Source organism: Bombus vancouverensis, chromosome 10 (genome assembly GCF_051014615.1).
Source record: "Bombus vancouverensis nearcticus chromosome 10, iyBomVanc1_principal, whole genome shotgun sequence".
Classification (NCBI taxonomy): Eukaryota; Metazoa; Arthropoda; class Insecta; order Hymenoptera; family Apidae; genus Bombus; species Bombus vancouverensis.
The window spans coordinates 10,539,021-10,562,291 of NC_134920.1; the positions used below are offsets into that span (position 1 = coordinate 10,539,021).

General features: G+C 32.6%; 2 protein-coding genes across 7 annotated transcripts; one reads left to right on the forward strand and one right to left on the reverse strand.

Annotated features, from left to right (window-relative positions):
• The first annotated feature begins 386 nt into the window (after positions 1-386).
• Positions 387-16,444, forward strand: spir (spire type actin nucleation factor). 5 transcript variants are annotated; one of them, XM_033336937.2, is made up of 15 exons: positions 387-1,053; positions 4,033-4,358; positions 5,376-5,407; positions 5,524-5,647; positions 5,731-5,888; positions 6,027-6,245; positions 6,713-6,742; positions 7,188-7,451; positions 7,573-7,714; positions 10,925-11,058; positions 11,136-11,394; positions 11,484-11,797; positions 11,935-12,183; positions 12,256-12,542; positions 12,657-16,444. In XM_033336937.2, exons 2-15 carry the CDS (start codon positions 4,037-4,039, stop codon positions 12,898-12,900), a joined length of 2,778 nt encoding a protein of 925 aa, XP_033192828.2. In that variant the 5' UTR covers positions 387-1,053; positions 4,033-4,036; the 3' UTR covers positions 12,901-16,444. The 5 variants fall into 5 exon arrangements, with proteins under 5 accessions (XP_033192828.2, XP_076478518.1, XP_033192829.2 ...); XM_033336938.2 differs by lacking the exon at positions 387-1,053 and adding an exon at positions 3,095-3,216; XM_033336939.2 differs by lacking the exon at positions 387-1,053 and adding an exon at positions 3,226-3,393.
• Positions 16,260-23,206, reverse strand: Asx (transcriptional regulator additional sex combs). Of its 2 annotated transcripts, XR_013059438.1 has the most exons (9): positions 22,570-23,206; positions 22,165-22,424; positions 20,910-22,034; positions 20,544-20,825; positions 19,612-20,433; positions 19,288-19,524; positions 18,352-18,625; positions 16,517-16,744; positions 16,260-16,401 (listed from the first exon to the last, which is right to left on the reverse strand). XR_013059438.1 is itself a non-coding variant. In XM_033336926.2 (7 exons), the coding sequence occupies exons 1-7, from the start codon at positions 22,823-22,825 to the stop codon at positions 18,209-18,211; spliced, it is 3,399 nt and encodes a 1,132-aa protein (XP_033192817.1). In that variant the 5' UTR covers positions 22,826-23,206; the 3' UTR covers positions 18,120-18,208. The 2 variants fall into 2 exon arrangements, 1 of the variants encoding a protein (XP_033192817.1); XM_033336926.2 differs by lacking the exons at positions 16,260-16,401; positions 16,517-16,744 and having other exon boundaries at positions 18,120-18,625.
• Positions 23,207-23,271: the final 65 nt, after the last annotated feature.

The following is a 23,271-nucleotide window of genomic DNA, read 5'->3' on the forward strand; positions in this document are numbered from 1 at the left end:
ACCAATTCATCCTGCACTTTAACAAACTTTTCTATTGGTCGACTTTATAGCATTGAGAGAATATACCAATGAGAGAAGACAGCATAAGATACAATTTTATACACACTACATATGTATCTCATCATTATATAAAATGAAGAAATACATAATACAAACTACATGAATAAAAATGAAATACACGAATAAAAATTTTTTAATTCTTCGCAACCAATAGGCGATAATAATAATTTGTTTACTAATTTTAATATCATTTTTTACAGGGCCCAAGTAGATAAAGAAGTAGATAACAGATGAAATATAATTGAAGTTTTCAGTAAAGATAAAATAACAGTTTGTGATATTATTTGAATGCATTCGATTTATCTATGTGTTCTGTACTTACTTTATAACATTGCACTTGGCAACTCATGTATATATACATAAATCACATAGGTATAGATATAGTAAAAGTACAGGTTATGGATCGGATGGTAGCGATTCAGTAGTTTCAGTCGCGTTACGTTTCAGCCTGTATTGCAATATTTAACCACCAGTGATCACTAGTTTAAATGTTATAATGAGTTTCAAGTCAATTTTTTTTTATTGTAATTAAATTCATTGAAAGTGTACTATATGTCGAGACTCTGACAAGCTGAAAATTCCGCAACATATAAAAACCTACATACTGCCGGTATTCTTATAACTTATAGTAGTATCGAACAAAGGATACGCATATATATACATTGAATGTTTCATTTAATCCCACAATGTTGAAGGAAACGTTTCGTTGCAACGATAAATCGAGGAAATATCATGCCTGTATAAACAAAATATCATGTCGAGTCTCGATTGTCAATATACTCCAGGAAAATTAATATGACCGATGTTAAAAGTCACAAGAAGAAAGTTCAATGTGAAAGGTTGTTTGTGCGTAAAACAATCTTTTTACCTAATCGAAAAAGTGATGCAAAAAGTCTCATGCCAGTGATGAATAGAATAGTGATAGCTGTAGTGAAAAATCTTGAAACGTGTCTTGCGTCATAACTTGCATGTCAACCACCTAAATAATCAAAAGTACGTATTATATTTCACTATTAACATTTTTCAATGATCCTTATTATTATTCGATTTGTTCATAATACGTATTTCACGTAATAACATATATCTTACATATTGTGGATTTGTATATATTCTGTCACTTATACATTCCAAAATATGTAGGTATTGATGAATGATACTCCTGATTTACAATTTACAAGGTGATACTGCAATGCGAATTTTATTAGGAATATAAATTAGTTATGGGATGATTTAAAACCCTGACAAAGGATACTATAGATAGGTGTTCAATTCCATTATTTATATCCTTCTGTAACTTCATTAAGAATAGTCAATAATTGCTCTATTTGTTAATTGTTTTTATCCTTAATATATACTATCATGGGTGAAATTTCATTTCATGTGAATCTTGTTTTAATATTATCGTTCAATGAGAAGCTACCATTCGTTTGATATTAAATAATAATAAAATATTTAATTACGTTTAATTGTTTGACTTTATTGGTCTTTAAAATAAAACAAATCTTTTGTGGTGATATCTCAACTTAAAATTAAGGAATCAAACTAATACTTTGAAATATTAATAAAGCTATATAAATCATTTTGTCAAATACATAAACAATTTTTGCGATATTTTGTATACATAATATCTTAAACATATATAGCATAAATATAAATAGTACATCTAATTAAATTATTTCGCAGAACTTTTATTTTATCGATCGTATTTGTATGTAAAATATTGATTAATACTAGGACTACTAGAGTAGTCAAAATTATCAATTCCTAGTTTGTCACAGAAATTTATATATTGATAAAGATTTTTACGGTCTCTTAAGAAATTATTTGATATAAAAATGGCATATTCTAAGAAAAAGCAGAAGTATACATGTAGTTTTTTTATGCATTTAGTTCTAAACTTGTATATATAGTAATGCATGAGTGGATCGCATGTAATTTGTAACTAGTAATTTGAAAGTACTATATACACATCTGTGTGTAAAATTTATTGAAACGGTTCGGTAATGTAATCTTAAATGATACGAAAATCAATTGGCAATTAAGTACATATCAAGTTTATACATATGTATTGAAGAGTTTAAAAATAAGGTCAAGAAAAAAGAAGATTAGATCGAACTATTATCTGGAATTATTCATGTCAATGTCATTTTTTAATTCAATTTGTCAAGGATGAATTTTTTACGGAAATGTTGCGCAATGATTTTGATCAGTAAAATGGGCGTATGCGATGCATATTGCGATATTGCATATTGAGAATTATTAAGCTATCCTGTAGTTACAATGGGCGATTTACGCGAACTGACATTCTAAGTTCTAACGAAAGAAACATCTGAAAGTCGAAATACACTTATAAGAATATTTCATTAATTTGGACAATACGACGTATATGTTGCGATATGTTGCGATATGTGATCATATAGGCATCTTCATACGTCTTATATTGTTCAGAAAATTCGTAGCGGATGTTAAGAAAAATCTAACTACAATTATACCTTTTACCATCTATTACATCACGAATATTTTCGGTAATCAATTTCTTCAAGTACAAACTTCTTTTACAAACTTCTAGAGTATTTAATATTTTGCTTATTGATATTTTTTGAATAAGTTTTGTAAAGATCACTAAAAATAATACACAATAAGATTATACTACATATGTATGTATGTATATTTGGCGAATAAAACAAATACAGATGAATATTTCAGCTACGATTCAACATTTTTTGGATATATATATATTCAATATTATCTCGGTGAAAAATATTAATCTGTTCTTTTAACGAATTTTCCATGTTTCTCTTTGATTCTTCTCAGTATCAAATTAAGAGAAATATTTGTACGGACGTTCTATTATTTGATAAATATTTTTCTAATATTTATTACCTAATATTCAATATATCTAATAGTAAAATCGCACGCTCCTATCATTAAAAATATAATCTTTGCAAATCGTAGTGTTACAAAGATGTCGCACTGCACTGTGTTCACAATACATTATAGCTTCACGAGTATGTCGTCACTGCATGCGTGATGACAACTGGTCGTAAATGTTTATCTGCTTCTATATAGCTCTTAAGAACAGAAAGATATTTAGTCAGTTCTGTTCTCACATAATTTGAAGAACGTATTCGAGTCGGGTCCATGGTTGTGATTAAAGTGAGTTTTAATTGATTCGAAAAATTGTGGAGCTATGTACTTATGAACAATTCATATTTAATTTGACTAAAAAAGACGAAGAAAGTATTCTAACAAAAGTAATTTTATGTATATTTCGACTGAAAAGATAGTAATAAAATATCAATGCGCAATTCTTCTGTAGTTGAATTTTGTGTTGTAAGTGCCGCATTATTTAATTATTAATGTTAACACATATCAATTTTAGATGAAATATATATTTTTTAATTTATACTTAATATTACACTTAATAATTAATATATAATATATATTTTATATATAATTAAAATTTTTTATTTATATTTGATCCTTACATACACATATATGTTATGATTCTCATTAATTTTTTTGATGATTTTATCCTTGAACATATCCTTAATCTTTAAGTAACTTTATGATTATCATCATTGTTTTACGCTGTTCTTATCAAAATTATTAATATGTATATCGTGCAAAACAACGATAATTCGAACTTAGCGCTCATACAGTCGTGTGAATGTAGTATTCGAGTACATGGTATTCAAATGTCCACTGTGTAACAATAGTGTATACTGCTATCATCTGATTGTTATATTAATAACAGGTGCTCGTATTTATTATTATCATAAAGAGAAGCTGAGTATTTACATCAAATTAACGCAACTGATAAAACGATTATCTACTAACGCAATGGATCTAGGTTTAAATCTTAAACTCGTGGATGAACTTTGATCGCGTGTCCGAATCGCTTTCCTCCTTTTTTTGAATTGTAAAATTATATAAGCATATCTAACGGCAGATTCTTTGGTGAAATTACAGAAAAATGACGACGCACAAAGGGATTTCCACGTCGTGTGAGGACGGTCTCGATGTCTCCGATAATGAGAAAAAAGCGAACGAGAATAAAGAAGAGGAGACACCGATAAAAAGGTCGACGTGCAAACTCGACGCGAACGGTCGACTAAACCTTAAAGATATTCTACTGTCTTTCAATGGACCGATCAGCCAAGAGCAAGCATGGGCCTTGTGTTATCAAACCGCCAAGAGTTTGTCACGTTTGTCAGAAAACAATTTCTACGAACTTTCGGAGTTATCACAGATCGTCCTTCACAAGGATGGCGATGTTTGGCTTGGCGATCTAATCGGTGAGCTGATATAATCATTTGGTTTCTTCAAAGAAACACTCAACTATCTTTTATCGTGGAATATCTTATCGATGTATTGTTTTGTAATCAGTAACAGAACAGATATAGAATGATGATACGATATATATGTACATATACATATATATATGTAAATTAATTCAAATCGATAAAAATGATAGTAAACATGGAATGCATTATATAGTAATTCTCCGTACAATATGTTGTTTAATATATATATAATATAATATATAGTTGTATAATATATATATTACACGCGTCAATTATAATATAATAATTATTGCCTAATAATTGTGCTTCTACTGAGTAGGAAAGGGTTGCACCAAGGTTCACTGTATTGCCGAATGTAGTTGCAATATAGTCATCGCATTATATGTCTATGTATAATTATTGTATAGTTGGCATATTTTACGATTTATAGTATAAATATCATACAATTATTATATAGTCATGTGCTATAAATTATAATATGATATATGTATATAGTATGGTATGTGGTATATAATCTTCTGTTATACATATAGCATTCTTTTGTACAGTTATGTGTATAGTAATATATTTAAGTACAATATGTATCTATAGATATTAGTTATGTTAATGTAATATAATATTTTAGTATATATTATAATATACCAGTAGACGGTAAGTAATTGTATAGTAAATTATACAGTATACGTTTACAAACGCTTATAATTCAAAATATTTCAAATGTTACATAATTTCTAACATTCGTTTGTAAATCAAGTGCAAAATTTACGAATGACTCAGGGTGTTTGTATCGTAAGCTTGTAGGCTGATTAGCAATACTAATTAATTGTGTCTGTGAGCAGTTTTCTCGATAAGACTATTAATATACGTGATCGCAAAAAAGAGACGATCGAAAGTTATTGAACTTCGTATGGAAATAATCAATCATCGTTTCTGATCATGTACAAAGCATTTTATAATTTTAGAATCCACTTTTTTTTTTTTATCTATTTCCTGATGTGTTTGTTACAGAATCGGAAAAACCACGCGTATCCGAGAAAAAGGTAAGCAATTTTAAATATTATTTTTTAATGAAAAAGCTATGATATTTTATATTATTTCGTTAATATGAAATATATATAATATATATAAAATAAAAGTATATTTTCATTTTTTGCAGGCAATGTTCTCACTAGGCATGATGATATTCAAAACGCTTGATTTCGGCCTAGATGAACAAGAAGAAAGGCCTTTATCACCGGATTTAGAAGCCCTTATAACATTAATGACAAGCGCCGATCAAGGTACAATTAATTTATAAAAAATAAAATTCAGTAAAAACATACACAGGAGTCATGTAAAATTAATTATTTTTCTTGTTGCACAGAAATTGAAGGAGAAACGGAAGAACGTCCGCAGGAAACGGACGACGAGGGTATTGAACGTGATTCCAGTGATGCCGATGTAGATGAATTTTCATCGCAAAAAAGTAACGATATGTATGAGGAAAGATCATCGGTGTATTCATTAAAAAATGTAATGCAAGTAAGTAAAATAAGCAAATATATTTTTTATTTACTTTATCACATATGCAAATAATACATATGATATGAAGATAATATAAACAAAAATTCGAAATTTGTATAATAAACTCTATGAATATATAAACAAATGTATATATAGTTATGTACCAGGCATATGCAAACTTCTATGGAATCTGCTGAAATTCATTATAAGGCTGTAATACGGGCTTTGGTAGCAGAGGCTTTGGAACTGTCGCACTTTTTGGATACAGTAGCGGCTGATAAAGTACATGCTAGTCAAAGGGAATCTGTTACTGATGTCAATAAGCAAACCTCGATGTCTGTTCAAAACCTTGATACGTTAGATTTTATTGATTGGGTAAGATTTCACAATGGATCAACCACGAAAAATATATTATATGATTCATGTTGCGAGCTTATGCAAATGTAGCATTGTTTCTTGTTTTACGAAATTGAGATAGAGCGTTTCGAGATACGAATATTACGTGTTAAAATTTCACGTGAATTAAACGTGTTCACGTAGTCTGTAAAAATATTTTTGTTGTACTGTAATACAGAAACATCTTGTTAATAATATCTATGTATATCGTATATCAAGTTTGTTCGATATTTCTTGATATTTTCTTAATAAGAATGAGTAAATTTCAAAATATAATAAAATAATGAAATAGTCGCATTTGAATTGTGTTATAAAACCACGCATAAATACGTGCTATAACTCGCGTAAAATAGAACAGTTGACATTGCTGTGTCGCATAAAGTTATTTGTCACTTTGCAGAGATAAGATATTTGCGATTTATTGACTTGACTCTCTATCGTTATAGACTGACATTAGGATTTGGAGGGCTATACAAGTACGTGATTGTTAATAATACTTGCGCATGTGAAAGCGATATGTTAGAGCGATATGTTATGTACTTAATTATTGAGCATGTAGCATGATTAGTCTCACTATTATCAAGCATTGTTTTCTACATAGTTAGAACAATATTATCGGTCATTATATTTTAAATGCATGTGCTGATTTGATTTTAAATTTATCTATGCAAAATATTTCAAAAGTTAGTCAATTTTTATGTTTCTAGTCTATTTTACAAATTCAAGTATTTAATGGCTTTTTGAATACTCTGTGTTATATAAGTAGCATTGGTAACATATAATATATTTATAAGTAAAAACAACAAAAAGGTACTTAGTAAAATTTAGAAAAAATGTTCATCTAATATATATGTATGTTCTCTTTTTAAAGCTTCAATTGCACTTACGAGATCGGAAGAATTAAAATAACTATTTTAATAGGCAAGATTTTGGGTGCAAGTTATCCAGGAATTAAGGAAAGGTGTAAAGCTAAAAAAAGTGGAAGCTAATTTGGGTTCAAAGAATACTACACGTGGACGTGGAAAGGGAGCTGAGTTTGAATTAACTCCGTATGAAATTTTGATGGACGACATACGAAAAAGGAGGTATCGTTTGAGGAAGACACCATCCCCGACGCCACATTTGCGAAAAGACGCGCATGCTGTTATTCTTGAATTTATTCGGAGTAGACCGCCTTTAAAAAAGGTAACATGCTATTGAAAACAATGCTCTATTCAGACTTCATTAATGAGATTCCAATATAAGAATGGTAAAAATTGCAGTTTTTTAAAGTTTTACTAGATTTTAGAGACATAATTTTATACAGGCATCTGAAAGACAGCTGCCACCCTTGCAAAAGGAATGGACTCTCCGGGAATTACTTATGGAAAGTATAAAGAAGCCGCCAAATTTAAGGTCGTCGCGCAATAGATACGTTCCTAAGACCGAAAGAATATCTCTTCAGAGTGGTAAGTTGTATTTCATATTTACATACACAACGATAACTTTGTGCATGTCATACTGCTTTATAAGATATATTTCCTCTGTTCGTGTACAATTATATAATAAATTCATGAAACCAACGCATTCAGTTCATATTTCGTACACCAATAATTGCGACATTACATATCAATCAATCGTACTGGTTATCGGTTTTTGTGGTACCTCAATAAATCTTCGCTGAACTATAAAATGAGCGAAAATTTCAAAATGTGTAGTGATATATTTCTTCTGCCTAGAATGACGATTAAAACTAAGAACCACAATACATATGTGAGCCATATTTTATTCTGTGTCTTCTTTCAATTTCTAAACAAAACTTTTAACTTCATTCCTCGTATAGAAAATAGATAATAGTATGTAGTGTTTGAAGTAAACAACTTTCGTACTCCTGTAGAAGCATGCATAAAGAGAAGAGATATATGCTTATATATCGATCATAAGCAGAAACATTTTAACCGAGATGCATCAATACCGTTGCATCCGTATGCTTGGAATTTTATGGACCAACATGGTGTGCATACACAGCCACGCGTTGCACACGTGCGATTGCATTTTTATAGAAATATATTCAACCGAGAATACACATGCGCGAGGAGATGAGCGCGAGCGCAGTGCCCATACAGGGTCGCACATCTCTCAGCCTTAACATACTCTTGCGGGATAGGATTTGACAATTGCACCGCAGTGCGGCCAGGGCAGTGGTATCTGTGTCTTCATTTTTTTCCAATAATAATAATCATAATAATAGCAAAAATAATGATAATCATTTAATGTTCGTATCCCAATTCTTGAGAGTAGAATTTGACAACTCGAACGCAGTGCGACCAGTACAGTGGTATCTGTGTCTTCACATTTTTCCAATAATAATAATAATACAAACAATAATGATAATCATTTAATGCTCGTATCCCAACGATACTTTGATATTTCGATATATGTATTATTAAATATTCTCTAAATTAAACACATTGGCTACTTTGCAATAAAGAGACCAGTGTAATGATTTTGGTCAACAGAATATTAGGAAGATAATAATTTTCGTGTTTAGTCATCGTCCGTTGGGGGTGGTACGGATCGTGACGAATATTTTTTATCGCGATAAAGAAGGGTCGATCTGTATGAATCATGATTGGCGACGGTAGGCCGGCTTAAAGCATCGCAAGCCCCAGACCGTTTGTGCGATCAATAACCGAAAGCGCACAAGAGGGCGAGAGCTGACGTCGCCCGAAACGTCATCGTACAACGCGACCGCTAAATCTTTGCTTGATTTCTCGCGTGTCGCTCGCTCGTACTGTTGGCCTCGCTCATTCGTTTCTTCGCTTCAACCGTATTTCCTTGTTTCTCGTTCTGTCTCGTTCGCGCGTTTCCGGGGAAAAAGTAAAAGGTGCAGCTCGAGCGTGAAATTCAATCGGGTTGCGTCTAAACGTGTACGAGTAAGTCAAGTGCAAAGGAGGATAGGCACACTAACGAGCACGTGTGCTTGATGTACAGTCCCTACCAGTGGATCTGCAAGCATCACGGTGGGCCAAGGATTTGACAGGATGGATAAAACGAACAGATGAACAAGGAGAACAGCTTGGACGCTGGTAATCCAATATTTCTGATTGTTTATCGAACGAAGAGAAACAATGGATTTATGAGATCTTAACTGGAACGTTTCAAATTGATGAACGTCTTGATTCACAGGCTGTGAGATCGTCAAGTCGAGCCAAAAGATTGTAGAAGAATCAACAGAACTAGTAACTTCCGGTTGGACGTCGCGATCGTCGCAAGTAGAGCCATTGTAAAGAATTATGTTGACACGCAGTATGTTCGGTTTAAATGTGCACAGCCATTTTGTTACTAAACTGTTTAACATGCAAAACACGTTTAAAATCGTTAATAATTCTTCTGGAGTGAATACTTCGTTTAATTCTGCAATCCTTTTAATCCTGTACTGGGGAAAAATAAGTAAAGGTAGAGAAAAGTATAATTTTAACGATATAATCTCCACTTTAAACAAATTTAAACCTGCGTCTAAATAATCTTGGCCTTTCTATATTAAAAGACTTATCAGAAAGTATAAATAAAAAGAAAGCATCAGCTGTTAGAAATAGTAGACAAAAATGAAGGAAAACATCGAGGAATGTAGTATTCCACTCTAATATTCTAGAATTCAAATCATGATACTTTGTTTGACGTGGGATTGTTTGGATCATTGTTTATGTTGAAACATTAAAACACTGATTGCCATACGTGAGACAGGCCAGAATGAGGAAGATTAAACCGGACATACTGTATATATTAGCAGAAGAAAAGAGTAAATATAGAAAAGAGGAATAATATTACCGATCGTAGGCGGTGAGTCCCGCATGATAGTCCTGGGTGAAGTTCCACCGTCGCAACCGGAGCAGGAACAGGAACCCGCGCAGGATGTGGCGGCACAGTGGTTGCAGGCAGAGAATCAGACGAATGCCGCGGTCACGACTACAGTTGGCTCGGTTACGACCAACGTACCGACTACCGCGAGTCGGAACAGAACGAACGTACCACCGGTTCCGCAGCCGAGGCAGAGAATCGGCAAGCCAGAAATTAGGGTTCCGGGAAACAGGAATCGTAAGTCGCGTAGAAGGCGCATTACGGTCGCAGGTAATCATACCATTCATCTTTTTTTCGGCCAGTAACATAACAACGGGTAATATATATAGAAATGTTTTTGGGCTGCAGACGATGAATTCATTTTAGCTATATTTCAATTGATGCAACAGCTACTTAAAACAAATTTCACGGATTGTTAGCCTGATTGCGTTTTGCATAATAACTTGCATAATATCATAATACTTGAAATGTAGCGATCAGAATTTACTATGAACATTGATCTGAGTTTTATTGAATTATAGGAGCATTAGTTATTTCTGATACTGAAAGATCTAAGATATTTTTCTCTTTTATAAATATTTCTATGTAATTTTAATGAGTGTATTTATAATCTTATGCGTCCGCGCAGGAGGCAATTATGTATGTATTTAGGATTTACTGAGGTACCACAACTTTGTGAATATTTAACCATATTTTTTTTGTACAATTTTACGGTCACGTGTCATGTTCATTAGTCATCAACATACACGCAACTATTCTTCCGATAACAATGATTGATGTATATTTTGGGATCCATCTCTATGAATGACGTTTTTTAGATCAAATCCAAAGTACTGCTGATATCAAGGATAGTGAATCACCTACAGTACCGAAACCTCCTCGAAGGGATTTGGACAACACGAATTCTACGACAAATAAAAGAAAAGTAATACCTGTAGATTTTGATTTAAAGGTAGATTATAATCCTTCATTTCTTGTATCTTCGTTTCGAATTCTTTTTACTTAAGTTAGTATATATTTTGAAAATAGCTCGATGCAGAAGACGAAGATGATGACGAAGATTACAACGATGAATTGGCAGTAACAAGATTTGAAGAAGAGGATGAAGGATCAAATTACTGGCAACTAAAAGAAGATTACACATTTGTAGATAGGGGTAATGCTCGCAGTAGGCATAAAGATCAAAGGGATGACGACGAAGCAAGTTCTGCTAATCCTTGGCGAAAAACTGGTGGTTTACGTTTGACGAGGAATGAATATCATCGATTTTGTGATGCGCAACTTGAATGTAATTATCGTAATTATTATGCGTTTTAATTCATAATGAATGAAACCGGATATTGGAAAATATATATATCCAAAAATAATTACTTTTAGCATATGATCTCGCAACACAGTGTCCATCTAGAAGAGCATCGGCTCGAAAACACGCAGCAAGACGTAGTATAGCACTTACAGCGTTAACTGGTACCACGTCTCTTCCTCACTCAAGGCCACAGAGTCGTACTCAATGTACAGGTGCAACAGAATCATCGTTAAGTCAAGGTCCGAGTCCCAATATCAGCGTAAACCCTAGTCCGAGTTTGAGTCCTCAGCCGAGAGCAAGACAACCACGACGATCGCAAACCATTGTCGAAGGTACAAAGGATAGAGAAGATCAAAATGAAGACTGGCAAGATGATAAAGGACAGGTATTATGTTACAGAAATCAGTCTACTATTGGAACAATATATTTCAAGAATAGAGAAACCGTCGTTTATATAAAATACATTTTAGAAATTTTACTGAACTTAAATTGTTTAATAACAAATACATTTTTTTTTTGTAGAAGCCTACATTGGGTGACATGTTCCTGGATGAAAGACTTTCTTTAACCCTAGAAGAGATTGTGCATATTCGTAGTGTATTAACTAAAGCAGAACTGGAATCTCTGCCCGTAGAAGGTCGCGTAAAGGAAGATGTAGAAAAGAGACGCGTTTGTTTCCTTTGCCTAAAAACTAGGTTCGGACTGTTAGGACCATGGGGGCAACGTTGTCGCTTATGTGAGAGGACAGTATGTGTAAAATGTTATTCCAAAGTAAGTTACCGAGATTTTTGTTAATTTAGTCTTGATTAATAAATTTCGATTAAAATATTACTCTTGTTATAGATGCGAATTCCAACAGAACATTTCGCCCACGTTCCGGTAGTTTTATTATCCCCTGGTCTTCTTCTTTCTCCATCATCTTCAGAGCCAGATACTAGCAAAAGTTCATGGCTAAGAGGCACTGGCGCAGCTGGATCTGCACCGGCATCACCGGCTTCTAGACGCAAGGATTCATCATTGAAAAGTGTGACACCTTCATCTACGCCTACTACTACACCTGTTTTGATACTTACACCGACTTCCACACCGCCTTCCCATGCTCGTCGCGAAACAGAGAATCAAGATAAAAGGTTTACTTTTTACTTGCGGTTTTTACTTTAAAAATGTTTGCTCTTTATGTTAACGTTAGAGATACCTATTTTTTTATAATTTGCTATTTTCCATAACAAAATTTGATCATACAGGAGTTATAAAAGCACTGGCAGTCCAGCCAATGTGCCATCACTGAAGGCATTCTCCAGTTTCACTAGTCAAAGCTCGGAACAACGATTGGCCGCGGAAAGATTGAGAGGCGTCTCTATGGTAGTCTGTCATGACTGCCGCATTATGGTGATACAGATAATTAAGAGTTCAAGAACAACACGAGCTACGATACGTAACAATGTCATTTCGCGACTTACTTTGAACCTTTCGCCAGCCTATGTTTGAATTTTCTCTGAAAAAACGAAGTTCCATGCACGAGATTTCTGTTGGATACAATGGCGCATCTCATTTTCTATTTAACTAATGCGTAACATGCTATTTATGCCAATAAGTGAGGCACGTAGATTAGATTTCTTCTTCTTGTACCGGTGTCTTCTTGTGCTCCTTATGCCATTAATCTCCTATGAATAGTCATGGATATCTCTAAAAAAGCGAGCCCATCAGATGCTACATATTGTGATTGCATTACACGAGATTGAGTACTCAGTACTGTATTGGTTCTAAAATTTATCATTTGATAGTGATGGAATTATTCTATTATTGTCATGTAACTTTGTTTCGAGAAATGAAGTTCTTTCTAAATAAGTTTGTTCATTTTTTTATGTAGGAACATATTAAACAAAGTAAGTGATTATTTATACAAACTGATTAAAAATTTTGTTTAGAGTCTACAAAGTACGATTTTTTTAATTAAAGTATACAAAGGAAATTAAATCTATGATATATTTGAGCATGAATGGTGGAATTTAAAGGATGAGTCTAGTACGAAATCGGCACAGAGTGGCATTTAATATAGTCTACGTACCTACATTCAGGCTTACATCTAAGTAGATCGTTAATGCATGCAAATTTGAAAATGATATGATTAGAGTCAAGTATTTAATTACGACGGCTAAGGTTCCGTTTGGTTTTCAATAACGGTGAACTATTTTTCGCTTCCCATTTCAATAATTACTAATAATAATAACTGTATTAATAAAAAAAGATAACAAGCTATTGTGCGATTGCATTGCGCATTATGTGCGTTCTCAGTTCATAAAAACTGAGAATCCATGTTTAACCCGATCAGTTATCTCGGGATTTTGAGAATGTGTACATATATGTTCCTTTTGCTCCCACATTGTTGTGAACACTAAATCTAAAAATAATATCACATTTACCGTAAAATTTAGTTGAGAGAAAGAAAATTATCATAAGCGAAAATCAGCGAAGAAAAAGTAAAAATGTTGAGATATTAAATGTAATCTACGTATATGTGCCAGAAACATTGTTTCACGCAATAGTGATCGAATTATAATTAATTCTGATCTATCAAGCTGTGCGATAGTTTCGATTATGCGACTACTAATTCGAATCATTGAAAAATTCTAATTTTCTTCATTATTCGATTCGCTAATGTATTCATGTAACACATAGTTCTTGCGCGATTATAGATTTTATATTTCATATATTGATGATGATTGTGTTTGAAATTCCAAGTGTCTTTACTTTTGTCAGTAATTTTTGTTAATAATCTAATTAAGGCGAGAGGTACGCATACATAAGCACACACATATTATAAACTAGCGAGAGAATCAAATACTCTGACAACCCCGAAGGAAAAGAATGTTATTTTTTTGCGTCCGCGTGACATTAGTTTATTTTAAGAGAATATATTTAATTCGTAGAGTGAGTCAAAGTCGGAGCACAATTGTACTATAAATCCGTTTTAATGGAATTCATTAATTTAAATTCTTTTGTATGATGTTTGTGATATTAATTTATTGCTTTCTATGTCTACTATTTATTATATTTATTTAATTCTGCGAATTAATTAATAGCTGTGTTCCTTTATAATTGTATATATAATTATACACCTATATGTTATATATTTCATATGAACATGCTGTGCAATTTTCATATTTTGTTGCATATTATTATTCGTTGAAATATTTTTTTATTTATATTATTTATATTTATATTATTATTGGTATCAAAACTATGAAGTTTACATTTTCGTTTGCGTTTTAATCTCACGTAAATTAATTATATTGCGACACAAGTTAATAAGCGGAGAAGAGAAAATGAATTTAAAAAATAAAAGAAGAAAATAGTGGCTCTTGTTACGGCCACGTTTATAGAAAATTAGTACAATTAAGTGGCTGTTCGCTTGCACTGGTTAAAGGTGTGCTATTAACGAGGAAATGTACAAATGTAAACCTATGATGGTTCAGAGTACAAACAAAGAATGCGAATTGCACTATGACGATTAAAATGCTGGTACAACGTCTGGCACCGGGTTATATACATAAAAACAGCGTGGTTATAAATTTATTCATACGTGTAAAGTGCATTGGTGGATTTTACAAACGGGTGAATTAGTTTGATTGAGGATGAAGTTTATTTATTTTTTTAATCACACAAGTACTTAGATTTCCCAATAATTTCCAAGCAAAAATCAAAATAAATATAGTTCGTATAGTACTTCAAGAAAAGCAATGTACAATAAACAGATTTTTTCGAAAACCATGTAAAAAAACACCACGACACTTTATGAACAATACGAACATAAAATTCTATTTGTAGAAAATTATTACAATAAAACTAAGCTGAGAAAAACTGCTAAATAACAGAGTCACAATGGTATGACATTATAAGACATAAACGACTTACGTGATGGCAATTGAAAAAGATCGTTTATTATATTAATTTATTGTTTTTTATGTACGATGTATATGTATACCTATAAATAATTAGAAATCTTGTTTTTATGATGAAAGCGACCAAAATACATTCTATTCCGATTCATTACTTAAACCGTTATCTTTCTGAACAAAAGCATTTCTCTTATTTTCTACTTTTATACCAACAATAAGAAATTTTTATTTACATAAATTATATATTACTGAAATATTTTTCATATATAACGACACACCTTGTAAAAAATATAATTTCTTTTAAATATTTTTTATTCGTATTATATATTAATTAATACTAAAATGTAAAATTTTTTAGTTAAAGTGATATTTAAAAAATATAACGGAAATTATTGTATAGATGCTAATTCGTATAATAATATTAATATTTTGGCATTAATTCCTCAAATGATTAAGGTCCCTAAATATTTGAATTAATTATTTAGAATTTTTCACACAAAAATTTTCGTTTGGAAATAAACAAAAGTTGAAACGTAAATAAATGAACCAAAAATATTAATGAAGAAAATCTAAAATATAGACAAAAGAGATCTAAACGTAAACGGTTTTTACTATCTTTACAATAAAATTTACCAAATCTTTTATGTTATCTTAAGACATCTATTTACATATTAATTGATGCAATATATGTTTATGCTTGTACATATGATACAGAAATAAGGTAATATATACATACGAGTAATACTGATCAATTACAAAGTTTACAATGAATTTATTTAAAAAAATGAAATTCGCGTTAAAAAATGAAATACAATATGGCGAAAATTCCAAGGAAAAATATCATCACAGCCGTTGATTCTATTAATTGCTAGAAATGTAAAATCGTGCAATTATAAAATATCAAAACATTTGTTTAAAACATTAAAATGATTCAAATATATATGAATAAGATATTCCATGCACGATAATAATGTGTTAAAAGATAATACAAATTTTTTAGTATCCGTGCCAAATTTGAATGCCAAAACTTATATCTTAGAAATAACAGAATCCTTTATCTTCAGTATTATGTTGTAACTTCCGTGATGAACTTAAAAAGAAAAGATAAAAATAATCTCATGGTTTGAAAGAAATACTCTTTTATCTGACTTAATACTACTTTTTTAATTTCAGCATTCTTAAATATAGAATACCTTTGTACATACATGTTAAGTAGCTATTGCTGTTTCCGACAGGTAATGCGTTATCGTATAAAGTACGAATTCAGCGTACGTTGCATTGTGACGAAGTATACTTTGCAGGTATTTGAAGATGGTTCTGGGTCTCGTAACCGCATCAGAAACTTAAAATTGCTCTGCTCCATCATACCGCTTAGGTGTTGTTTTCCCACAACGCTCACGATCGCCAAATCCGCACTTTAGTCATCACGTACACTGCGCATATTAAACGAATATGATTTTATTTACATTTGAGCGACAAATACACAATGGTTGTTCTATCGAATCGCAATAATACTACATACTCTTATCTATGATTTCAAAGAAACATATCAGTACGAAAATTTATCTTTATATACCTATATGATAAACACAATTTGTATGTTCGATCAAAGTCGATGACACATACTTTTTTTAGCGAAACATGAATCATGTTATTGTACTTATACACAGACGCAACGATCGTAAAATATTTGGCTACAATTGCATAAGAAAATAATATGATAGTAGCTCTTAATTTTTCGAAAATCTATTTCGTGGTAAAATAAGAATCATATTCTTCGTAAAGATTCAAAAACATATATAAAAACTTGGACATCTGTAAAATGCGAATTATGTACACAATGTAAAATGTTGGTTGTGGAACTATGGTTTTTACTTTTATGCGTTTTCTTGTTCCATACTTCGTTTCATGATATTTAATTTCATGTTAACGTGAAGCAAATAACATATCCGATATTTATTCTAGAAAATCGTTTACAACGAAGTAAGAGATAAAGCTAAAATATGTAAATTCTACCATTTATCTAATTAGATTTCATCACTGCAATAGATTAATAATATTAATCATCAATAGTTATCCTTAAACAACATTCCTGTACAAGATGTTCCATTATAGTAAGTGTCCCATGATGAATGAAAACTTTGTCCTTGCACTTAAAAAACTATGTTAACAGAAATGAGTACGAGAGAGCATATAAGAATAAGTTTCTGACTTTCTTTAATAAAAGTTGAGATCAGCATGTACAGGAATATCTTCTAGGTAATAAGAATAAACTCAAAGTTCTACTAATAAATAAATAGTACAGACGTATGTTGAAAAATGTGATGCTTACTGGAAGACGGTATTAGAGTCTGACTATAAGAGATTTATTTTTTTTCACTCTCTTTGATGAGAATTACAAGAATACAGTTGTAATATTTCAATCATTCAAATCATCAATTACACATTATATACAATCACCAATTAAAGACATAAAAACCAATCAAATTATTTTACAAAAAATTATTTTATTAAAATTTTGGCAAAAACCATTCATTGTCATGAAACAAAATAAAATATATTAAAATACAGGGCAACATAAAGAGAAGATTTTACGCACAAGCAACCGCAAATTAATACTGAAAAAATAATCACAGAGAATACAAAATTACAGATTCAGAAATGTTTGCAACTGTATTCATTGATTCTCTCTGCTACATGAATTACCACTTACATTAAAGTGCTGAACAACAAATTCGGTTGCCCGTACGAGGTCTTCCAGCTTTATTTTCAAATTCATGCAATATATCATTTTTGATAAAGACTCCATCCAAAATAATATGTTTATTCGTAATTTGATACTCAGCACTCTGCACGGCCTCTTTTTAATTTATACAGAAACAATTGTTAAACAATGATTAACGTATCAGACAGGTAGCACAGATACGTTGAGGCCCGATGCAGTCATCGTGACAAAACGCGCCACACTGTCGACATATTACCATAGCACCTCGCATATTACATTCGCAGGGAGGTGGTGGATCTCCACCCATGATCATACCAGGTGCTCCGGGTTCGGCGCCACCGCCTCCTCTACCATCGGTGCCCCTTGCTTTCAACGTTACGGCCTGATGCGAACCTTCTCCTGCACTGGCTGGTCTACCACGTACTAGATGCACCCCGACTCCCATTCCCGCGATCTGAGGAGGTAGAGGTGGTGCAGAAGATGCTCTTGGTGCACTGTCTCCAACTCCTGTTCTCTGTACTAGTATATATTGACCTAATCCGCCTGTTGTAGTGGATCCTAATTGTGCTACGGTATTGCTTTCTGGAACCTAAAATGTTATTTAACAATTAAACTTTTTAACAATTTTTTTTATTTTAAAGCAGTAATTTAAATTTATATCCTTCTCTCATAGGAGGTATAATTGCAATTGGTTGGTCACGAGTAAAAATATATGACGCCCAAGTATTTTTATTAATATATGTAATTTCTTTTATCAAACAAGAATCGTTCTGTAAAATAGATCACTTTGATATTTCATTTTGGTTGTTGCTCATTTTAAAAATATCGCGATATTGTTTCTACTACTTTTAGAAACTCAAAACTAGTAAGTAGATTTATTTATTTAGGTACCTGTATGATACAGTGATCATCACAAACCACCCGCAAGATTAGCACTGTACACACAGAAAAATATGAAATAATATATGATGCAATCTTGAGTTTCTACTTTATGTGTGAATATTCCAAACATAGATTGCAAGATTAAATAAACTTTTGAAACATTTAAATTATAATGATACCCCTAATATTTTTCTGTTCTATTTTATTTGTATTTATAAATAAGATTTTGTATTTCCTTTTAATATACTTAGGACCTAAATAAAACTAAATTAGACAAACAATGCACCCTTGTTTTCAGAATAAAATAGGAAAAAAATGTAACATGTAACATGCTACTATCATATAATTTCTACAAGAGGTATGTCATACCTCTGTGGAAGTAGCTTGGCGTGCTGTTGCAAACACGTGTCTTAACATAACTGCTTGCGTTTTATTTTGAGCTTGTTTATTTTGTATCGTCTGTGATGGTTTCTGAGTTTTGACAGTCGTAATTGTACGGCCACCAGATTTATTCGTCGTAAACGCTCCATCACCTCTGGCAAGTAAACTAGGCGGAGGTTTCAAATGAGCCTTCAATTGATCTCTATTTGGTGAACTTTGTATGACCTACAATAGCACAAATACATCTTATTTCACATAAAACAAAAATTAAATTCCAAACTCTTCTAACAAAAGTTAATTTGTTAAAATTACCGCTTGACATATTTGATAGCTGCGTTCTAAGTTAACTGCACCAGGAGGTTCTTTTGTAGTACTGCGAGATCGACCTCCTCCTTGTTCTTTATTACTATTCCTGGAACCTCTTTGACTACCTTGATTATTAGAACGCGAAGATCTTGAGGATACAGCGACCGCCGTACCAGGATATTGTTGTTGCTGTATGGTTGCTACAACTTGTCGTGGTTGCGTAGGAGCCGACGCTTGATGTTGAATAACAATAGTATTTTGTGCACGATTTTGTGGTTGTACACCAATCGCGGCCGTTACGGTATTCGGAACTTGATTTTGAGTTACGGTGTTTCTAATATTCCGTGTGGTGCTATTTTGAGTATTTAATTGAACGACTTCTTCTTGCGTTCTCATTATATTCACTTGCGAGGTTGTATTCTGTTGATTCTGAATTTGAGCAGTAATTGGAGATGTGCTATTCAAAGTCGATGTAGTGTTTTGGTCAGAAAAATTTGTTTGTACAAATCTGATGGACTGCAGTTGTGGAAAGGTAATAATAGGTGGGCTTTGAGACTGAAAATTCTTCATTATACAACTCGTTCCTGGTGTACCGATTGCGAGACCTTCTGACTGAAACGGAGTTCCCTGAACAACTGGTAGTTGAATACAGTTGACTGATTCTACATTAGAATCTGCATTAATAAATTGCTGTGGTGGGTTAGCTGAATCAGTCGAAGTAGGTGTCTCGTTGCATTCGTCCTGAGTGGTTACCGTAATGTTAGCGGCCACAGATCCATCAAGAGCTGCAGCTACTAGTGGCCATGGAACTTGAAGCTCTTCCTGAGTCTTCATAAAATAAAATTAACTTTTTTCAATATAAAGATACATTGTTGATGATTATACATTAAAAAAAAAGGAGATACGAAATTATTTGAAGTTTTTATCAGTACACTTACCCTGTTATTATTGTTAATATTATTAACTGTGGGGTCTACCGACCAACTACATTCTAACATTTCAGAACAAACGTAGTTATTTGCTTCTCGAAGAGCTTCATCTTCGTTTCCACTATTTACATCTTGCTGCTCTCTAGTAACTTCCGACTGCCCCGAGACCACTTGCGTTTCAGTTTCTTCGGCATTATTCGACCCCATTTCCATTCCATCAAGAATAGGGTATATTATTTCTTCAGAACATCCCGAAATCTCTTCGTACACTTCGCGCATTTCTCCCCTTACCTGAAAGAGGTGTATCATATTTGTTTTTTAACAGAACTTGATAATTTTATGTTGTAAATCTTTACAAACAGTATAAATTATCACCTCCAATTCGTGAATACGTTGCAACGTTTCACTGTCGATTTCCATTCCTTCAGGAATTTGCGATTCACCGTCCGTTGGATTCTCATGAGAAACCTGTGTTGCTTCAGTTTGATTGTTATTAATTAACGTAGAATCATCCATAACGATTTCGGTCGGTCTAACTTGCTCGTGCGATGGTGAAGTCTCGAGTATAGTTGTAGTCTCACAGTCAGACATTGGATAAATTTGTTCTTCCGACATTTGAGATATTTCCTGTTTCGAAATTTGCGGTACTTGATCTATGGAAGTTTGAGACGTACATTCTGTTGATAATTGGGACGATGTCTCCCTGGTTGTATGAGGGATTTGTTCTGTTTGTTCACTGGATCTTGGTGAAGTATTCTCTTCAGGTAAGAGTATTCTATTTTCCTCGGATACTTCGAGGATGTGGTTCTCCATTGATTGAAGATTCTTTTCATCTTGAGGTAAATGAATTTCTTCGTCATAATTCGTCGTGTTTGAAATACTTTCTTGACAAACCTGAGTTACTACTTCATTCTCTTCAATTATATCTTGTTTTTCTGGAAGATCAATAATTTTCTCGTCTTCCTCTAATTTATCCTGATGCATTTCAGTATCAGCTATCGTTTCTACAGAATTTATGTTTACAGATTCTATATGTTTTTCATCGATTAATGTATGCGTTGTTTCGTTATATTCTGCTGGTAATAATTCTTGTATTTCTGTTGTTTCGTTCAATTCGTCTGAATTATTTATACTAGTTTCAACTTTACAATTATCTTCTTCGACTTTATCTTCAGACATAATAGGACAGGGAGTATCTGATACAGGTGTATCTACATTAGATTCTAAACGAAGTCTTAAACTTGAACGCGTTACAGCTCCGCCAGATCTTGTTTCAGTAATACAGTGAAGACCTGATCTAAGTTTAGGTTCACGTTTCTCACCCCATATGGGTTCAAAATGTTTAACTTTCCATGGATCCAATTTATTCTTATCTCTCTCTGCCTCCATCTTCAATCTTTGTTGATTCTCTGGAGTAAACTCTCCTTCTGCCAAACGTTTACGCCATTCTAAGCAAGCTCGTGCAAAGAATTCATTATTTAATCCAGATGTAGCAGCATCCTGGTAACAACAGATAAAATAAAAAGTTTTATAAAACAGACATAATTTTAAATATTTCAAAAAAATAAATAAGTAAGATAATAAAGCATTATAAGTTAAGCATTATTAATAAACACATTGTTAAAATTACCTGTCTATCTACAGCCGGTAAAAGTTGTGCAAGTTTCCTTTGATATAAAGGTGGTAAACCTTGAAAGGTATGCCTATTTAAAAGAGCACGTAAACTCGTACTTGCTAAGATACTTGCTGGAGACTCAAGATCTACAAGACCAGCCTCTAGTTGTGCAGTTGCTGATAATCGTTTTGTTGATCGTCTACGTCCAGATTTTAAACTAAATCCTGGCAAGCTTGCTAGGACTTCTCTCATTGTGGCAGCAGGCTCCTCAGTTGCTATATTTGAATAACGTTATACTAACATATATAACAATAAACTAGTAAATCAATGTATATTGAAATTATTAAAATGTTATATCATTTTATTTATTTATTTATTTAAGCTTATGTAAACATAAATTAATAAATATATCTGACTTACTAGTATTAATATGTTGTACATTATTAACAGGAGAAGGAGGATCATTCGGTGGAGGTGGAGGTAGTGGTTTAACGACAATCCTTGGAAGAGTACGAGAATTGCCAGCTGCAATTGTAGTATTTTTTCTACGCCTCTTAGCCTGCTGACGTAGTGCATGTTTAATAACTTTTTTACTGTGCACCATGCTAGAATAGCCAGAGCAACCTGGACTAGTTTCACACCCTTCACCTTTGGCAAGTTCTACATCTGTGTCCATGACAGTACCTATACTGTGAACATCGTTGATTGAAATGCCGGCTAATCGAACATGAACTCACAATAACACTGTGTTCGACCAAAAGCGGATTTTTCACGTTTTATTTCATATTGTAGGAAAAAATTAAAAAAAGCGATTACTCTGATTGGAGAGAAATAAACATTCTTTAGTAGTAGCGCCTTACTGACATTTCGATATAATCAAGGAAACTTGAACGATTTATACAGTATCGTTTAATCCGTGTCATTTAAAGATTTGTGCACGTAGAAAATTCGAATGAATTTACAAATTTCACAGCTTCTTAATCCATTGGCAAAATGCCACTCGGAAAAACTCGCAAAGTTCCGCTTCTATCGGCCATATTGTATTTACATATTTATACCATGAAAGCGCTATCGACATAGAGAGCGCTTCTTAGTTCCAGCAGGTTTCATAAATATCTGTCT

Coding starts and splice junctions, on each gene's coding strand:
- spir (XM_033336937.2), top strand. CDS start 4,037: ATGACGACGCACAAAGGGATTTCCACGTCGTGTGAGGACGGTCTCGAT. Junction 5,648..5,730: donor AATGACAAGCGCCGATCAAG/GTACAATTAATT, acceptor CTTGTTGCACAG/AAATTGAAGGAGAAACGGAA. Junction 11,059..11,135: donor CTGTAGATTTTGATTTAAAG/GTAGATTATAAT, acceptor TTTTGAAAATAG/CTCGATGCAGAAGACGAAGA.
- Asx (XM_033336926.2), bottom strand. CDS start 22,825: ATGGACACAGATGTAGAACTTGCCAAAGGTGAAGGGTGTGAAACTAGT. Junction 22,035..22,164: donor TACCGGCTGTAGATAGACAG/GTAATTTTAACA, acceptor TGTTGTTACCAG/GATGCTGCTACATCTGGATT. Junction 18,626..19,287: donor GCCAAGCTACTTCCACAGAG/GTATGACATACC, acceptor ATAACATTTTAG/GTTCCAGAAAGCAATACCGT.